Genomic DNA, 20,184 nt, shown 5'->3' on the forward strand with positions numbered 1-20,184 from the left:
TTCACCTGAAAGAATCGGGGCCGCGTTCTTTGTGGTAAAGCCCTCGGTCATTGCTCCGCGCTCACGTTGTCCCTTCTCTCTCCCTCAAGGTCATCAAGTCGGACACCTTCAAACACCTGAGGCACCTCGAGATCCTCCAGCTGTCCAAGAATCAAATCCGTCAGATCGAAGTGGGCGCGTTCAATGGCCTCCCCAACCTCAACACGCTGGAGCTCTTCGACAACCGCCTCACGCTGGTGCCGTCGCACGCCTTCGAGTACCTCAGCAAGCTGCGGGAGCTTTGGCTTCGCAACAACCCCATCGAGACTCTGCCCGGTTATGCCTTCCACCGCGTGCCCTCGCTGCGGCGACTGGACCTCGGGGAGCTCAAGAAGCTGGACTTCATCTCCGACGCGGCCTTCGTGGGCCTCATCAACCTGCGGTACCTGAACCTCGGAATGTGCGGGCTGAAGGACATCCCCAAACTGATGGCGCTGGTGCGCCTGGAGGAGCTCGAGCTGTCGGGGAACCGCCTGGAGATCATCCGACCCAGCTCCTTCCAGGGGCTGGTGTCTCTGCGGAAGCTGTGGCTCATGCACTCCCAGGTGTCCGTCATCGAACGCAATGCCTTCGACGACCTGAAAAACCTGGAGGAGCTCAACCTCTCCCACAACTCCCTGCACTCGCTGCCCCACGACCTCTTCACCCCCCTCCACCAGCTGGAGAGGGTGCACCTCAACCACAACCCCTGGGTGTGCAACTGCGACGTGCTTTGGCTCAGCTGGTGGCTCAAAGAGACGGTTCCCAGCAACACCACCTGCTGCGCCCGCTGCCACGCACCCCCTTTTCTCAAGGGGAAGTACATCGGGGAGCTGGACCAGAGCCACGTCACCTGCTACGCGCCCGTCATCGTGGAGCCGCCCACGGACCTCAATGTCACCGAGGGAATGGCGGCCGAGCTCAAGTGTCGCACGAGCACCTCCACCACCTCCGTCAACTGGATCACCCCCAACGGCACGCTGATGACCCACGGCTCTTACCGGGTTCGGATCTCCGTGCTGCACGACGGCACGCTCAACTTCACCAACGTCACGCTGCGCGACACCGGTCAGTACACCTGCATGGTCACCAACGCCGCGGGCAACACCACGGCGACGGCCGTCCTCAACGTGACCGCGGCGGACGCCAGCGTCAACTACACCTACTTCACCACGGTCACCGTGGAGACGGTTGAGACCCCGGGCGAAGAGGATTCGGCGCTGGTGGCCATCAATGAGACCTTAATCCGGGTTCCCACACCCTCCGGGCACCTGTGGCCGGAGGGCGTCTCCACCACCGCCTCCTCGCTGCCCGTCGATTGGTCCTCCTCGTCCCCGCGCTCCACCCGCCCCACCTTCACCGTGCCCATCACCGAGCCGGGCTTCTCGGGCCTGGAGGACGTGATGAAGACCACCAAGATCATCATCGGCTGCTTCGTGGCCATCACCTTCATGGCGGCGGTGATGCTGGTCGTCTTCTACAAGCTGCGGAAGCAGCACCAGCTGCACAAACACCACGGTCCGGCCCGCGCTATCGAGATCATCAACGTGGAGGACGAGCTGAGCGCGGGGGCCGGCGGACGGGGCGGCGGCATCTCCGGCGGCTCCACCGTCACGCAGAGCGGCAGCAGCGGAATAGGCGGGGGCCAAAGTCTCAAGCTGCACCACCCGGAGATCGTGAACCTCCCCAACCTGGCCCGATCGGAGCACCTCAACCACTACTACAAGACCCATCACTTCAACAACAACATGATGGGCCTGGGCCTCAACAACAACAACAACCCCTCGCCCTGCTCCCAAGCCCAGAACATGTCCATATCTTGCTCCCAAGTTCCCTCCTCCGGCGGCGGGGGCCCGCCCGTGGGTGGCACCCTGCCCTCCCCGGTGCCCCTCCCCCAGCTCAGCCTCCACAGCTCCCTCAAAGGCCTGATGGGCAAAGGCCAGAACGAGCCGCTGCTGTTCAAGAGCGGCTCCAAGGAGAACGTGCAGGAGACTCAGATCTGAGCCGGGGGCGGACGCAGGGATTAGGAGACGGAACGGAGTTGTTCACCGGACAAACTGTAGCCTCCGCCCCCCTCCCCCCCCGCGGGCGGAGGTACAGAACCAGGTCCTGAACGGCCCCGCAATACGGCATCCGCACACGCTTCCCAGTTAACGTCGACACGAACACGCTCCGCAAACATCCGAACCGCCGAGCCGGCGGCACGAGGCGGCCGAGTCCGACGCCGAGCCGACTCGTTTGCGACACACACACACACGCACGCACACGCACACACGCACGCACGCAACGAGGTTTTATACAGATCTCTTTGTATATTTCCAGATACACGGCGAGTGTACATATGCGGAGGGACACGTATTATTGGCCCCCCCGATTGTGACCGTCAGGTCGGTGTTTGGCAGAGATGCCGGACAGCAAATAGTGGCGTGCAGGATTTTTCAGCGGGCGGCGAGACGGAGCGGCAGGTTCGGACGGCGCCACGGCGACTCTACCCAGGACACACATATCAGAGCCGACTTTTTTGGAGGCCAGGTTTTCACTTTCCCGCGTTTTCTCCCCTCCCCGTCCTCGCAGATCGGCGGCGCTCGACGGTGGAACCACATGAACGGGTTTTTGTGGCGATGGGGGGGGCGGAGGCGCCGTGAAAGGCAGAAAAAAGGACTGAAAGTACATATTATATATACCGTAAATATATTTTCATTCAAAGAAATAAATTATAAAGAATCTTTATCAAGCTTCGGACTGAGACCTACGGCGTGTGCGGGATGTATTTCAAAAAAAAAAAAAAAAAAAAAAAGATAAAGACGCACAGTCGACCACCAAGTTCTGCTTTTTCTCGACTGGGAACCAGACGGTCGCGGCTGCCGCGAGGGCCTCGGCTGGTCAAGAAAAAAAAAAAGAGGAACACCGGAAAAGTATTTGACTGGATTTATTTTTGAGTGTTTTGTAGCCACAGGAGAGTGTCACCCCCTCACGCCCTTGTCATGTAAACTCTGGCCGGGGGGGGGATTTGGAAAAAGGGGGTCCTGGATGGATTACGGTATCGTAATAATGTCCTTAACGGTAATAATGATAACAAGTGTTGGCTTTAACGAAAAGATCCGTCCCCCCCCGTCCGATCTCATCCGTCCCGCCAGCCAATCTGAAGCGTAGGTGAAGCCACGCCTCCCGCCACCCTGTTGTCATTATCAGCGTTGAGGTTATTATAACCGCCGGCGCCGACGGGCGGACAAGGCGGGTGTTTCTTGAGGCCGAGCTCGGGCCGGACCCTCGACCTCCCCCCGCGGGCGACCGGGACGGCAACCGGGCGGAGACGTGTCGGCCGACGGCCCGCGCTGAGGTCACGAAAGGTCGGAACACCCTCGAGTCCTCACGAATTTAAGGGGAAAAAAAGGGACATGGAGGACTAGCTGCTCGCCCTCAGCGGATTATTCCCACATCGTGTCTCCTGGATGTCGCGCCGACGCCGGGCGAACAGGACGTGTCGCCGAGTGTCGTATTTTTTTCTTTCTTTTTTTTTTTTTTTTTTAAAGCAAGTGAAGAGGGTTCAGGGAAGGAGAGACACGGAAGGCAGAGGATTTTTTTTCTAAAGAAAAAAAAAAAGACAATTAAATGGGAAAAAAATATAGACTCTTATAGATCTCTTCTAAAAATATGAAAAAAAAAATTTAAAAACTATTAAGATAAGTGTCTTTTGATTTTGGCTTTTTATCTAGTTTGATTATTTTCAGGTTTGTTTGTTTTTTTTAAAAGAAACAACAAGTGTTATCTTTATTGTAATATTGTTATTGTTATTATAATTAGATAATCACACAGGTTATAACTATGAGAGATGTTCTGTTCGCAGCCGTCACTTTGGAAATTAAAAAAAAACCTGGCACATAAAAAGGCATTGTAAAATCTGGTGGATACACGCATATGTATATATATAAATATATATATATTTATATATATACATATTTGTTTGTTTGTTCTCCTCAACTTTAATTGTAGTATCACTGTTTGTATGCCATTCGGCTCCTGCTTGAGATGAGACAGCGAATGTGTAACGGTTAGCACCGGGTCCTTTTTTTATTTTCTCATTTTTTTTGAGCATTTTTTCAAATTAATTTCATTTTTAGTTTTTTTATTTTTTCTTGCCCTGCGCGGTGAGGAGGGAGGGGGGCCCGGGGAGTGCGTGGGGGGGGCAGGAAAGGCCCTGCTCTGGTTTACAAGATCACAATCACTCTGTGCTTTCCTGAATGTCATTGCCATCACGGTGCAATTTTGCGCTATGTCAAGACCCCGTTTCCATGACAACACACTCAGACTAATGCGCCAGGCACCCCGCTGCCTCCCCCACCCCCCCTCCTCTGTCAGGTTGCTTTTAGGTGCCGCATTTCAGTGAGCTGGCCAGTGGTAGCATATCAACCTGAGCATTGTCCTCTTCCTCCTCCACCTCACCCCTCTCTCTCTCCTCCTCCTCCTCCTCCTCCTCTTCCTCCTCCCCTTCCCCTCAGCATCTCGCCGTCAGGTTTCCCTGGCAACTGTTGCTGCTGCGACAGAGTGTCTCGATTTGGGCTTCGAATGCTAACTAGACAGGAACAGACAGAGTGGAGTCTCACCTGTGCATCCGTCTTAAAAATCCGTCACCCCCTCTCCTCGACCCCCACCCTGACACACACACACACACACACACACACACTCTCATCTGCCAGGTGATTGGCGCCGTGATGCTCCTCATTAATGGATTTGATTTGTTTGCACCGCCATCCATATTTCTCACCCCGCTGACGCCCCGTCAGTGAATCACGCCATTTATATGCCACGGCCGCCGGTGCCTTTCATTTGCATCGGCCCCCTCGCCGCTGTCGTCGAGCGCGTTTATGCAGCTCGCGCTCGTGATTAACACTCGTACCCTGCGTCGCTCATTAACATACTCCTTCCCCAGCACAAGGGACCCACATCGCCCTCCCCACTTATTTACATATTCATCTGCCTCTGTGTGTGCAAATAACGGAGGAATTATCATGTGGGCATGCTTTTGGGTATGTGTGTGCATGCGTGCGTGCGTGCGTGCGTGTGTTTCAGTTTCGTGGCTGAAAGCAAGGACTGTTACACATTACATATTAGCCCCCACTTTCTCAGATACTTGGTGCCCTGCCCGTCGCCCGCAGCCTCTCATCGTTTTGGAAAGCGTCCCGAGGCCCCCGTATCCGCCGCGCGGTGGCACGAACCGCCGGCCATGTGACCTGAGTCGGAGCTCCGGAGTGGGAGGCGCACGCTCCGCAGTGCCACTGCGTCTGAGTCACCCGACCGAGCAGGCCGCCATTATTACGGCGCAGAGAGGGAAGGCGAGTTAAGGGGATGGAGGCGAGATACAAAGGTGGAATTGCAGAAGGGGGGGGGAGTTGAGCTTTGAGTCACCCCGTGGTCAAGTTTGTGTTTTTCTCTTCGTCACCTCAGCCTCACCGCCTTCGTGTTTTGCTTATCATATCTCGCGCTAACCGAATGTCCCGGAGCGAGGCGCAGAAAGCTGATTGGTTGACGTTACAGGGGGCGGGGCAGCAGGAAATGACCCCTTTAGCCGCCATCGAGGTCACGTGGCCTTTTCTTCACTGGGCGGCGCCATGTGCGATTTCAAGATCATTATTAGTATTGCCGGTATTGTTATTGTTATTCTTGTAGTTTGTTCAAGAAACAACCTTTGTGCTCAGTAATATGCTGACATTTCTCTAATCCCAATCTTGCAGGATTAGATTCAGTTACATTCCGCGAAGTTTCATTTTTCTCAAATTACATACAGGACTGTCTCAGAAAATTTGAATATTGTGATAAAGTTCTTTATCGTCTGTAATGCAATTATGAAAACAAAAATGTCACACATTCTGGATTCATTAAAAATCAACTGAAATATTGCAAGCCTTTTATTATTTTGATATTGCTGATTATGGTTTACATCTTAAGAAAACTCAAAAATCCTGTTTCAAAATATTGGAATATCATGAAAAAGTAATTTTTGTTTTTTTAATTGCATTACAGAAGATAAAGAACTGTATCACAATATTCTAATTTTCTGAGACAGTCCCGTAAATAAAGCAAGACAAAATCGGCAGATACGTTTGTTCAAAATAATTCCCACCTTACAGCCGATTGATCTACCAATCAATGAATTGATTGATTTCACTTAACTTACTACTTACTTTACTTTACTCATTCAAATACCTCTGAACAAAAATTATGCCATTGTTTTTAAATTAGCTCACATGTTCATATCTGAAATTGCGTACTGTTTTTACTTCCATCCTTTTTATTTTAAATCCTTAAAAAATGTGAAAATATGTCAAATAAATTGGCTATAATAGATATATGAATATCAAACTATTTAAATGCTCAGTATAAGCAGTATAAGTTGTGTTCAAATAGTTATTACAGTTGTGTTTCTTTTTCCACATGCCATCCAGTCTGACTGTAATATGTTTTGTAATGGGATCAAGTTACCCTCTTATTACAGTCTAATTAACTACTTAGACGTGCATTTAAAAAAATCAGATGTGTATTTATGACTAAGAACACTTGTCTTACTTATATAAAATTTAAAAACGGTGGTTTTCCTATCAAGATATTTACATTTATTGATGGTAGAAGTAATATTTCTAAAGTATAACGTTAGAGGTAAAATTGACGTGTATAATTATTGGTAGTACTTTTATGAACTGATAGCAGGATGCCTCTGCAATTCTGCTCATTTCTGATGAGCTTGACTGCATTCCAGAATTTATCCTATTATTTTAGTCAATTCAAAATGCCGGTGCAACCCTGAGGTAACATGCATGGCGCACAGACCGCCGTGCTGATGAACGCCGCTGAAAGTGAGGTGATGGGATATTTTGATGTTTTCATTTCACTGGTAACAAAGTGGTTTCCTTTCCATGTTTAAATACCTCATACTTGTCAATTATACCTTTAGAATGCAGCTGAAGGTACCTCGTTGTTTTTGACTCACCTGCAAATCTTTAGTCTCACACTGTGACTCTTGAAAAAGAATATATATATATATATATATATATATATATGTATATATTCAGAAACTTGTAGCTTTTTGCATTCATGTCATCGATATCATTTTTATTTTTATTGTTATGTAAAACATTGAATGAGGGATTTCATTCCACCATGTGATGCCCTTTATATATGCATTTGTGTGCGTGCGTGTGTGATTGTATGTGCACATGTAAGTGTGTATATGCACACACTTGTATAGACATATATATATACATCCATATCCTGTGTGTGTGTGTATGTGTGTTTGTACACTTGTATATATTTATATATATGCACCTCCATGTACTGCACACATGTATGCATTTATAAGTATACTTATATGTATATGCATATGTATATATAATACTGGTTCATTTAAAATACCCCATATGAAACATATATAGTATGAATATATATAAATCATATATATATATATAAACACAAACACACATATACATGTAGATATACGCACACATACATACATACATGCACATACTTACATATATACATATATTAATCCTATATATGCCTCATACAGGGCATTTTAAATGAACCAGTATTATATATATATATATACACACACACACGTGTGTGTAAGTGTACTGTGCATTGGTCTCCATGCCACATGCCTTGTACCTTCTTGAGTGTGTTCAGGTGGGCTGGCTCAGGCTGTGTGCGTCTGTGCCGAGGTGGGGGGGGGTCTGACCTCCATTTTAATCTCCCGGCTTCGCTTGTCTCTGTGAGGAAGAGGAGGAACCCCCGCCCCCTCCATCTTTAGGTGTGTATAAGGTGGAAGGTCAATTTTGTGAGAGTTGGTTCTTAAAAGCAGAGACAGGGACAGTTTGACTTGTAGCTGTAACCATGACAATATGAATGGTGGTGGGGCGGGTGGTCAGATGGGGGGGGGCATTGATGAAGACCTAATCGCCCCCCATCTTCTCTGACACCCTCTAAAGATAGCAGGGCAGGGCTGAATACATTATTGATGGATGTGGGAGGGGGTGCACGTGCTGCAGTGCTAATTGTCTCGTGCAGCAGGAGCGCCTGATTGAAATGCATCGTTACTGCTATTATTTTCACGTCTCTCTCTCTCTCACACACACACACACACACCAACATTGCACAAAATGTGAGTGAGTGGTTTATTTACTGTGTGTGTGTGAGTGGTAGGGGATCCTGAAATAATCTGCCAGCGATTGCAGCGGAGGTTTATGCAAACCGAGTCCGCGCCTCATCCTTCCGCAGCTGTCCATAATTGTACAGCGGGTCGGGCCATTTACGCGGCATATTTCCCTGTTGCCAAGGCAACCGCGGCCGTCGGCTGCAAGACGCCCGTTCCGGTCATCTTGCCAACATCGCCGTGGATGGAGGGACCGTCTGCATGTACGTGTGTGCGCATGTGGGCCATGACGTGTGAACGAAGAGTTGATAATTACAGCTCTATAAAGGCTTTATAACAGGAATCCTAAGTTACAATACATGTTCTTGTTTGTGGACGCAGGGCAAATCAACAGTGACAATGTATTTGTATTTTATTTTATTTTATTTTATTTTATTTTATTTTATTTTATCTTATTTTATTTAATTTTATTTCATTTTATTTCATTTTATTTTATTTCGCTAAGCCAGCCTCAAGGATCTGTGGTTTGCCCCTGTCTGCTTCAGGATTCATGGATTGTCGCGTCTGTTCCCTCCATCATGGAACATCAGAACACGAGAAACGTCCCTCGTCGACGTCCGGTTCCGATTCCGCACGTCTGAAGGTCATCGGGTTGTTATAAGAGCCGTATTTACATATTCAAACACATAGAGTGGCTCTTATTCCATTGTGACCCTACCGGGCTTCTGGATTCTTCTGAGAACACCCCCCCCCCTCCTCGCATCTCCTCGCAGATCCTCCCCCACCCCGGTTCCACTTGCATCAGGGAACGACCTTAATCATCCGTTCGGCGAGAAGAAGTGCTGACCCAGCAGCGCTGCTCCCCCTGGAGGACGGGCCCTGTCCTGGTTCCCTCTATCCACAGCTCCCAGGTTTATTGTTTATGGATGGCGTGATCACTCGGCGCCGCGTCTGATGTTTGTTTGAAGCGGTGGGGCCTCGGAGTGTGTGTGTGTGTGTGTGTGTGTGTGTGTGTGTGTACACGTGTGTGTGTGTGGGGGTGTGCTTTGAAGTGCAAATTGAGGTCTGGTTGCGAGCGGCGAGGAGACGGCGACAGGCGGTTTGGGGATACGAGCAGGTGGTTTGACGGGAGCCGTCTGAGTCCTTATCTGTCCGCTGAGGGGGGGGGTCAGCGGTGCAGGTGAGATGGTTGAGGACCAATCAGCTGACAGTACATGCCCAGGTTTCCGCCTCTTTGTCACTTTATCACCACTTTCTTGGATTTAGAGGCATTTACTAAATATTTAAATTGAAATTAAACAGCTTTTCTCTTCAAGAACCGAAGAACACACACACATACACAATATGTAGCACTTTGAAAAGTTAAACTTTCGCTTAACTAACTTCCAGCCAGGGTGTAAACCCCCCGTAACACACACACACACACACACACACACTCAGACCACCCTTCCCTTCCTCGGCAGGCGGAGACAGTGTGACAGCGGAGGCGAAGGGGAGAGACAGGGGTGACAGGAGGGCTGGAAGACGCTGCAGAGAGACACGCTGCCGTGCGTGCACGTGACTAACGTGCACTATGTGTGTGTGTGTGTGTGTGTAGTCAACATGCATATTGATGCGTCCCAGTGGGTTGTATGTGTGCACTGGAGTGTGTGCCCGACATCCGCGGTTCTGTGTCGGCGTGCGGCGGCGGAGATAACGACGCAGGGAGAAGGGGGGTGGAAGGGAGGATGGGAGGAGAGGAAGAAGGGGAACGGCGGCGCTCATATGTCACCGAGCGCCCGAGGAGGAGTGACTCCTTCTCTGTGCACCGACCCGCGGAGGCGCAGCCCGGAGCGCGGCTGAGTCCTCCCGCTCCGCTGCCCTTTTCTCACCCTCAGCCCGGGAAATGTAGCCAAGGCCTCGGTCACGACCTCCTCCTCTTCTTCCTCCTCCTCCTCCTCCATCCGTCTCTCCCACGCATGCACCGTTTTACCGGGACTACTCCTCCCCTCCTGCTCCTCATCACATTAAGCTTCCCCTCTGTCCTCCTCCTCCTCCTACTCTCTTTTCAATCTACCTCATACTTCCTGTTTCACCCACCCATTTTCACCCAGCAGCTAGACGTTACTGTATGAACCCCCTCGATTCACACGCACGCCCACCTTCCCCCTCCGCCCCCACTCTCAGGAAAAACGGAAAACAAATGCAACACGGAACCCAAGGCCTCCGATGCCTCCAGCGCCACCACCCACATCTGCCGCCACCCCCCCTCCGTCCCGATCCAACATGGCCGCCCTCCTCCGCCGCCCCCTTCGGCTTTAGCTTCTCTTGATGATGGTTGTTTCTCGTGGTCGCTTCTAAAGATGTGTTTTAACCTGTTTTAACCACAGATGTGCACGTTAACACCCTGGAGGAACATGTCACTGGTGCGTGTGTGTGTGTGTGTGTGTGTGTGTGTGTGTGTGTGTGTGTGTGTGCGTGTGTGTGGAGGAGGGAAGAATTTGTTCTGCTTCGGGGATTTCTGTGCCAAATCTTTTTTCAGAACATTGGATCTTTGTTCATGTGCCATACTGAGAAATTTATTAAATAAAAATAACGTTTTTTCACAACCAGACTGGCTGTGCTTTTATTCACCTCCATTTTTATGTTTTTTTTTTTGTATTCATTTTTAATCTATTTATGTCCCAAGGTGTCATCTGAACAGGGCTCCGGATGCGTCGGCACCCAGGTTCGACCCACGGCCTCTCAGGTCGAAGCGGGAACAAGAGATTCCGGGACTCTATTTGTTCTGATTTGCTGTTCAGTTTTCCTGCTGTTCAAAAAAGAAACTCAAGCTGATTTTTCTTTTGCTTTCTGTTTTTTTTTCCAAAAGCGGAGAGTTAGATGTTGCATCCTCCCCCCCCTTCAACTGTGAAGCAGACCGGACTCTGTCAATCAAAATATGGATTTTTAACTAATTATTTTCTATTTTTAGTTCCGCAGTTGATCAGATGCACCATCACAAGATTTTTTTTCCTGCATTGTTCCATCAGGAACCATGTTCCGGTAGCTGATGAAGGGTATATCTCATAGTTGCTGATGCTAACTTAGCACTAAATGCTAATTTAACGGCAGGTTGGGTCTTGGTTGGAATTAATGGTAATCAATGGTGAAGATTGGTGATCTCGTCACAGGCGACAGGTTTATATTCAATTGCCTGGGGGTTAATTGACACCCCCTCCAAGACTGAAAAAAAAAGAATAAATATTTTTAAACATTTAACCACCGATCACCTGACCTAGTTGTTCTGCTCTTCTTCACTGCATCACCTGAGAACGATTGACGACAACGCTGAGGTTGTCTGGTAAAACACCACGACACCACGGCCCTTCCTGGTCTCCTTCTCTTTATCTCCTCCACCACCTGATATCCTGATCGCTGGGATTTAAACAGATTTACTCCCGAATCTCTTCACCTTCGTAGTTTCCCGTCCTTTCGGCGAGTGTTTTTTTTTTTCTCTTTATTTTGAAGTGTGTTTTAGTTCATTTACCGCCACCACCCCCTTTTCCAGAATACACACACACACACACTGACACACACACACATGCACAGCCTTGGGTTTATGGACCGGCCTTCTGTGGTGGGATGTTTCTGAGTCAGTCGTAAAAGTCGACCCTGTGCCGTGTATTAATACCATGTCAGCATATTGTGCGTCACAAATTTCCAGTTTATGCCCTTTTCTCTACTCTATGCGTTTTTTTTTGTATTTAATGCACACACACACACACACACACACACACACACACACACAACCCTCTCAAACAGAACAACCCTGGCTCTAGACCCTTGGAACATCCCCACCCCCTCCCCTGGGGTCATGTTGCGGTGTCCGGGTCATGATTTGAGTTTAATCTTATTAATGGTGACGAAAGAAGAGGGAAAAGCCTTTCCCACCACTGCTGTCAGACACCCAGAAGATAAAATGAGACCTTGTGGTTTAAGAAACATCAACTCCTTAAAGCGAAGCCTCGGGGACAGGCGGGAGGCTGAGGAACATCTGCAAGCCTGGTCTGTCCGTGGGTTGTTCTCCCCCGGGTTCCACTCAATGTTCTCCCACGTCACGGCGAGTTTCCCTTTTCCTCTCTGTCAGCATCCCACATTTTCCTTTTTTCACCCTTTCCCAGACTGCAAGAGCATCATTGCAGTGTGTGTGTGTGTGTATGTGTGTGTGTGTGTGAGCATCACCCGGCCACTGTGTCAGTGTGTTAAAGCTGACTTGACACTAGGGCTGCGGACCGTCTGGCTGCAGGGTGTGGACCGTGACCCGAGCGGCCGACCTACGCCTGCGCCCCATGTTCGCCCCATATGCAGGCATGTGTGCCGCTGCGCTCACGTGTCTGAGCGAGCTAGTGCGTGTGTCCGTGTGTGTGTGTGTTGCTGTTTATGGGATGCTGTTTTTGCCTGCGGTGAACACTTAGCTTGTGCCGGCTGGGGGTTTGCCAAGAGGTCAGCCTGTGAGCGCGGCTGAGTCAGGGCTACCGTTACTGCCTGTGTGTGTATGAGTGTGCACGCTTGTATATATGGGACGCACCGATGGGATGTCGGCCTGTGTTTACAATGATTTCCTCTTTCTCCATTCTTTTCAACATTCATGAAATCGAATCTGTTCTTGTTTCGGGCGTCTGGCGGTAGATTGAGGTCAGAGAACTTTTTGGATTGGCCTGTTGTATTTTTTTTCTCCCTATATATATATATATATATATATATATATATATATATATATACATAGAGAGAGAGAGAGAGAGAGAGAGAGAGAGAGAGATATGTTTGTGTGTGTGTGTATACTCATATGCACAGATATTTATACATACATACACACACATATGTGTGTATACATATATATATATTTCTATACATACTAACATATACATATATACCTACTGACGTCATCACAGTCAGATTTACAAACATATGAACCCTACAGAATAGCTTATTCACCACTTCATTGGCAGCAGTTGACATGTTTTGTTTTAAATATCATATGAGTATTTTTTCATATACAAACTATAGCATAGAAAAAAAGCACATGTAAAAAAAATGCTATTATCTCTTACCTTCACTAATAAATGAAGTCCATGCGCCGCTCCTTCTGACGGAATGCATCGATAACTTGCTTGTAGAAGTCTTCCTTATCTTTCTTCAGTTTTAAAAGTCTCTCTGTCTCAATGGAAATCACTGCCAGTGAAGACAGTCGTCCTTGATCGGTCCTGTTCCAACTGTATGTTTTGAGTCTTTTCGGTGCCGAGAATGAGCGCTCCGCCGATGCCGTCGTAGCCGGAACAGTGGCTGCCAGCTGGAGCAACTTTGTCGCCTCAGGAACAGTTTGAGTGAGATCCTTCTGGACCAAAAAGTTGAGAAGCTGCCAAGGAGATTTACAAAAAATTACTGGATGGTTGCACTTGACTTGCTAACTGTTTACTGTAGCTTGCTATTGTTAATTCTATTATTCTGTATCCGAGTAGTAAGAAGGATCCCTGGGATCAGCAGTGCCCCCTACCATGAGGCACCGTCACTGCGTGCCTCACTTAATGTCTCTTTGCAGTCGTTGTATGATTACGAGAAATACGTTACAGTTGTTGACGAAAAACATTAGACACATCAGCTTAAGTATGGAAATTTAGTTCATATATTAAAAGTGTTTTTTTTAATAGTGACATCCACAGAGACAGCAATACGGTCTCAGTGCATAGCATGCGAGCACAGCTAGCAGCATCATTGCGCAATCCATAGTGGGCTCAGCTGTTTGCCGCGTCACCGCACGTCACTTATTCATATTTGAACGGTAAATGTGAATTTTTGCTAGCGATTTTGAAAAAAAAAAAAAAATGGTGAAGTGGAAAATAACTTTATAGTACAACTCACCGAATAAATATAACCATTTAATTTATTTTTTCATTTTGCATTTTTTTCTTTCCATGGTAACAGGTGAGGCCCGGCCTCCCCTGCCTCAACTGACTGCACGTCACTGATGTATACACATACTGACACACACACACACACATATGCATGAATATGATGTGTGTGTGTGGGGGGGGGGGTATATTACTTTTTTAATTTCTTCTAACTCCAGCAATGGGTTTTCTCCATGTACTTACAAAACTTAATAAGAGCCTTTAAACATTTGAAAAATATTATTATTATATAAAACATGTAATGTTAATATTGTTATTTTATAATCGGTTCTCCCTATATGCCCTCTCCATGTTCTCCTGCCTGGGTTCCCTCCTGGATCTCCATCTTCCCACAGTCCAAAAAGTCAGTGGGTTTATGAAATTGTTATGAAATTGAAATTATGAAAGGTGTGAATGACAGCTGAAACGTCTAGGTTAAGCCCCCGCGCCCAATGCCAATATAATAATTTATACTTTATCAATCGTTCTCTGCATTTAACTCATCTTGGATGAACCATGTCCACCAGCGCCAGGGGAGCAGCTAAGGGTTCAGTGACTGGTTCAACGACACTTCAACGCACTAGGAGGAGCCGGGAATCGAACCAGAAATGCTCGTTTTCAAATACCATTGCTATACATCCTTCGCCATAGCGCATCAGGATCGACCGTAATTTGATGGGCAAAAAACGACAGCCTTCATCTCCATGGTCGGACGTCTATGCATGATTGTTTGTAAAAATTGATGTCTTCCATTTTCCCTTTAATGTGCACATGCACAAACCTGAAATCTGCACGTGCACCAAAAGTATTTTCACTGCCCATTTTCCAGCATCTCCCCTTTTTTTATTTTTTTTAATCAAAAACATCCTTCAAATCCTATAATCACTCTTTTGTCATATAGTTTACGCATGATGTCATTCCTCCTCCAGCCTGCGCGTGGGCACGAGACGCAGCGGGAAAAAAATGAAAATAAATAAATTAAGGAGATTCAAACAAGACCCTACTGAATTAGGCCTGCGCACAGTCCGTGTTTAAGTGTAATATTTTTTTTTGTACCACAGCACACACAAGCATGATCACACACACACACACGCCATATTCCATGTATTTCCACCCGGGTCCTCAGAAATGCTGACGCCACACCACCTCGATTTCCCCCGAGCCTGCCAGCCGATCACACGAAAGCACCTGGAATTTTTTTTTTCAGTACCCTCGTGGTCTTGGGAGGCAGGGGGTGTCGGGGAGGGGGCAGCGATGGGGGGGGGTCAGGGTGAACCTCCTCGGGTCATTAGGCTCTGCTTCCATCTCACCCGCTCTTCGACTAAAACACTTGTGACTTGTCGGGGGACTGTAAGGGTTGGCGGAGGAGCTGACAGGAGGGGGGGCACCTGAGAAAGAGGGGGAGTGTAACGGGGTTAATGATGTGAGGCAAACATCTTGTTTCGCTTCTTTCCATGAAAAGGCCAATTCCCCGAACCCCAACACACACACACACATACACACACATCACTCTCACCCCCTCTGCCATTTGTCTCTTGGTGTCATCAGCGGCCCGTGGTCGTTGCCGTGGCGAGGTTTCTGTCTGGAGGTCATGGATAGATGTGAAGGTCAAAGAAAGGAATGCAAGATCCTCTGTTTTATTCACTTTATGGTCATGTGATGAAGATCCCCTCCACACACACACACACATCCTCACACCCATCCCATCTCCCCACCCTGCTGTAATACAGTTGTGGACTGTAACCTTGGAGACAGGGGCTAATCACCCCCTTCACCTTCACCCCAAGCTTTCCCCTTCTCTTTGCCACAACAGGCTCTTTAGCCATTTCATGGGTTTACAGTATTTTCTCAATTATCTGCCCGCCCTCCTTTACCCACACACCCCCATATCCTGCTCACAACCCCCCCTTTGTTTGTCCTATGGAAGGACGTTTGTTTTCCTGTGGGGGGAGCAGGGGAATCGACATTGAGAGATGAGTTATCGATTAGAGAGCGGGTTGCAGAGGAGAGGTAATGCGACTCGGGGGGGTTTGGTGGTGGTGGGGTAGATGACAGGTACAACCTATGAGACATCCTGCACGCTGTATCAGGGGTTGGGGCGGGCGGGGTGGGGGGGAGGCAGCGGCATGAGGTGTGTGAAACAGGCGTGTGTGTGTGTGTGTGATTAATGGTGACACCAACCACTGGCTTTGCTGTTTGAGTTTAATCGAAGGCTTTTTTTTTTTCAAAGACGGTCATCATTCGTGGCTGATGAACGGATTAATGACAGCTGACGCTGCATAGTGATGAGTCATCTCAGCCACCGACAGCGACGAGGGAAACGCAACAGGGCATCATCTGGACATCACTTCCGATCCCATCATCGAAATGCTACAAATCACACGAAATCAGCGTAAATATGCATCGAAAGTAAATTCCGCAGTGACGGGCGGAGCAGATCAGGATGTCGGACACTACAAGCACAGTGAGGGGAGATTTTCAAAATAGGAGACGTGACAGACAGTTTACCCATACAGGGCCTAAAATGGAAAAATCAGAGAAACATTCAGTAATGATCAGAAGAGAGCTCTTTTTCAAGAAACTGAACTTTACTACTTCTACTCCTACTACTAATAGTACATTTGAAACAGCCATTAAACAATACTTGTTTACATCATGTAAAACCACCGGCATACGAGCAGCACACAAAAAAACCCCCATGGTGACGATTGAGTCCCCTTCTCTGCAGGTGATTGGCTGATATAAACCTCCTTATATTAAATAGTATTTGAGTTTGCATTTCCTTCAGAATGATTTTGATCAATGTCTAGCAAAAGTGCGTAGTCTTTTTTTCCGAAACCTTCGATTTGAATCCATCTAAGCACAGGGTGGAGTGCGACGCTCGGGCAAAGCTAACAGTTTCAGACGATGCTTTCGTGAAACACAAAACATTTGAGGAGATCCTAATCCTTAAACAATAAAACTACAACACACCCCCTTAGCCAGGGCAGGTTTAAGAGGGCGGAGTGAACTGCGTCCCGGGAAGAAGGTCAAAAAAAAAGAAAGAAAAAGAAATCCCGCAAACAGCCCGAGATGTAATTTATAACCGGGATTTTCCCGGGGACACTATTTCATGCACAGCTATCCGTGAAGAGATGACTTTTTTTCCCTGAGAGCAGGCATATGTTCTGTCAGAGACTGGCGGAGGCAACAGAACACCGCTGTGGGAATGTGTGTGTGTGTGTGTGTGTGCGCAGTAAAAACCCCCTCTGTTCTTACGATTCAACACTTATCATGGGCTCCGTTCTGGAGACCGGCCTTAGGATCCGCGTCCGCGCTCCTCAAAGCGAGAGCGCCTCCTTCATCAGAACCTCTCGGATAATTATCTCACTATTCCGGAATAAACCGGAATACAAAACAAACACAACGGTTTATGATGACGCTTCCGGCAGACAGGCTTTGTAACTGTCCTCTGGTTGGTGATCGACGTGCAGGCAGCAGCTGCACCCCCTACTCCGCCCCACCCCCACCCATAGCTTCTTATGTAAGGCTGCTGCATCCTGTTCCAAGGTGAACTGATCAGATTTTTGTTGCGCTGAGATTTGACTGAGAATTTGTTGCGCATTTCAAAATCTGTGCTAGCGCGAGCACACAACACACACACACTCCTCCTCCGTGCTGCAGCACCAAACGACTGGAGTGTTTGCAGTCATGACTGGCGGCAAGGAGGTTACGGCTGAGGTGACTCCATCTGCAGGCTCATCTGCATCTTCAATACATCGATTAGCAACAGGGGGGTGTTGCTGTGGTCTGGAAGGAAACCCTATGTGTGTTTGTGTGTGTGTAAATGCATCTGTAAATGTACACACACAGGGGAACCGTGTGTGCAGTTTGTGCACGATTGTGCATGGTCTTTATTTACTCCACTACCAGGTTTATTGAGTCCACCCACCCTCCTCCAGCTGCCCGCCACCTTGGCCGGAGTCCAACCTTGCTGGGCGCCACTGGGAGTACCAACGTTTGTACCGGCTGACAAGTCTAAGTACATGAGGAGAGCACAGGCGCATGCCCAGACTGTTGCACCTGAGCCAGGGAGGGGGGTAACGCATCAGTCCCCTGTTAACTGAGGAGCTAACACACCTAGCCTCTGTGCGTGCTTCCGTGTGTTATCATGCAAACAGTGTGGTTTAACACGTAATTCCATGTTTGTTCAATGGCTTGGTAAATACCTGTTGACAAGTATTCCCCAGCCCTTCCCGGGTCGCCATTGTTATGGATGCTTATAGCACACCTAGCTTCATGTTGTGCTAACATGGCAATGGTTGAAAACAGGCATTTTCACAAAGTGCTAATGGTGATGATGAAAAATAAACATTTTTTATTGCGCTAATTCTATTTCCACTTTCCACATAATGTATTGTTTTTATTGTTTTCTATGTTTCACCAAAATGCATTTATTCATTAAAAAATTCAATTTATTTAATCTATTTCTTTCAAGACACAACATGCATCTGCTTGTTGGAAATTAATATTAATGATAAAAATGTGTAAATATTAAAGATGACTCCATCTTCTACACCAGGGAGATAAGTCTCATCCCTTTTATACAGTCAAGGGACAGCTGTTCCACTCCACTCACAGAGAACCATTGTGAGGAAACCCAGGTAGAACATGGGAGACCCAACACAAGAGAACCAAACCCTGAGCCATCGTATCTTTTATTTCACTCTTTTACAAATATTTTGGTTTTTCCATGTTATTGCATGCATGCGTTCGCACTTTATTTATTAATAATTTAATTTCAATTTTTTAATGATTTTTTTCAAGAAAGTGTCATCTGGACTCTTGCTTCTAATCTTGTATATTTTCAAAAGGACAAGACACTTATCTTGATCATTATAGCGATGAGCTTCAGCCTTAATACAGTAAGGAAGGTGGTTAAAAACCTCATTTTGTTATGTTAGGTTTTGACATTTTACATTATCATTTATTGTAGCTATGCTTTGTTTTAGTCATGTATCGATGTTTCTTTATATTGTTCTGTTATGTTTTATAGCATTTCATGAATTTATTTATTGTCACGTACTGAATCTGCTTGTCTGGTGTAAGTGGAATCATATTCAGCTCCTCTTCCCTGTAAATGGGTGACGATATATTAAAAAAAAAAAAAAAATCATGAAGGACCAGAAAATATAAAGCATAAGAAAAAATACTTACTGACGTTTCAATACCGGTGACCGGTGTTTCTGGGGGTTAGCTTAGCTTCAGCAGCTAGCCGAGTGTGATCAAACCTGGAGTCTAGACACCAAGAAAAAGACAACTCTTAATTTGTTTTGAAGTGACAGAACTTTCTGTTCTATCTCAATTGATTTATTTATCTAGGCCCCGGAAAGTGTTAGAATATTCCGTTATGATTATAATACATTGTGTTAACAAAAGGATGACATCAACACAACTAAAATCTAATTTCGAACTGCTAAGTGAAAACTACTGAAGAACTCGGTCATGGACGTGTACGTCGCCGGTTACTTCCGGTCAAAAGACTTGAACCGCACCTGAATAAACCCGTTTTCTGCGCGTCATCTCCGATTTCTCTATCCGAACAGCCTTTTGTCCCGTTTTGCCATTTTTCCGGTTTTTAAGCTCACGGACACGAACGACCGTGACAGCCCTCCGGGCGGTACAACCTCCCCGGTGGCGGCGGGTCGCGTCTCTTCCGGTGTGGGCGGGGCTTAGAGCCACTTCCGGTCCTTCTCACCGCCACGCTATTCATTATCCGGTGTGACGTCAGCGGCCTCACACTCCGAACCGATAATGAGCCCCGGGGATATTGATGGATGATTGTCTATATTGGTATTCACCGGAGCCGCCTCTCAGCGTTGCCGTGGAAACCGATGTTTCCCGCCAAATGACCCGATAATAATAGCGATGATGGCGGTGACACAGGGTTGGAAAAAACACGTAAGGGCGACGAAGATGGGCTGATGGACACACGCACGCTCACGCAATCGATGATCGGTGAAGTAGCATTAGCATTGTTCACACATTGCCTCCCCATCCTGCGGCCTCTCTTCCTGTCTTGCTGCAGCGTTGCCTTGGCGACCGAGAAATGTGGGAATACCTCTGTCCTTCAGA

General features: G+C 47.5%; 1 protein-coding gene and 1 long non-coding RNA gene across 3 annotated transcripts in view; one reads left to right on the top strand and one right to left on the bottom strand.

The window, feature by feature from the left end:
- The window catches only part of lrrc4ba (leucine rich repeat containing 4Ba), a 38,366-nt gene extending 27,617 nt beyond the window's left edge, over positions 1-10,749 (top strand). For both annotated transcript variants that reach the window (XM_086175442.1, XM_086175443.1), the window contains exon 3: positions 90-10,749. In XM_086175442.1, coding sequence (XP_086031568.1) covers positions 90-2,021 — 1,932 coding nt within the window. In that variant the 3' untranslated portion in view covers positions 2,022-10,749. The remainder of the gene's footprint in view (positions 1-89) is intronic.
- Positions 10,750-19,164: 8,415 nt separating this feature from the next.
- Positions 19,165-19,743, bottom strand: LOC147217517 (uncharacterized). The gene is made up of 3 exons (XR_015108912.1): positions 19,605-19,743; positions 19,271-19,347; positions 19,165-19,183 (listed from the first exon to the last, which is right to left on the bottom strand). It is a non-coding gene; the product is annotated as an uncharacterized LOC147217517 (long non-coding RNA).
- Positions 19,744-20,184: the final 441 nt, after the last annotated feature.

The sequence above is a fragment of the Fistularia commersonii genome, chromosome 28, assembly GCF_037954325.1.
Source record: "Fistularia commersonii isolate RoL2024-O1a breed Wild chromosome 28, RoL_Fcom_v1.0, whole genome shotgun sequence".
Taxonomy (NCBI): Eukaryota; Metazoa; Chordata; class Actinopteri; order Syngnathiformes; family Fistulariidae; genus Fistularia; species Fistularia commersonii.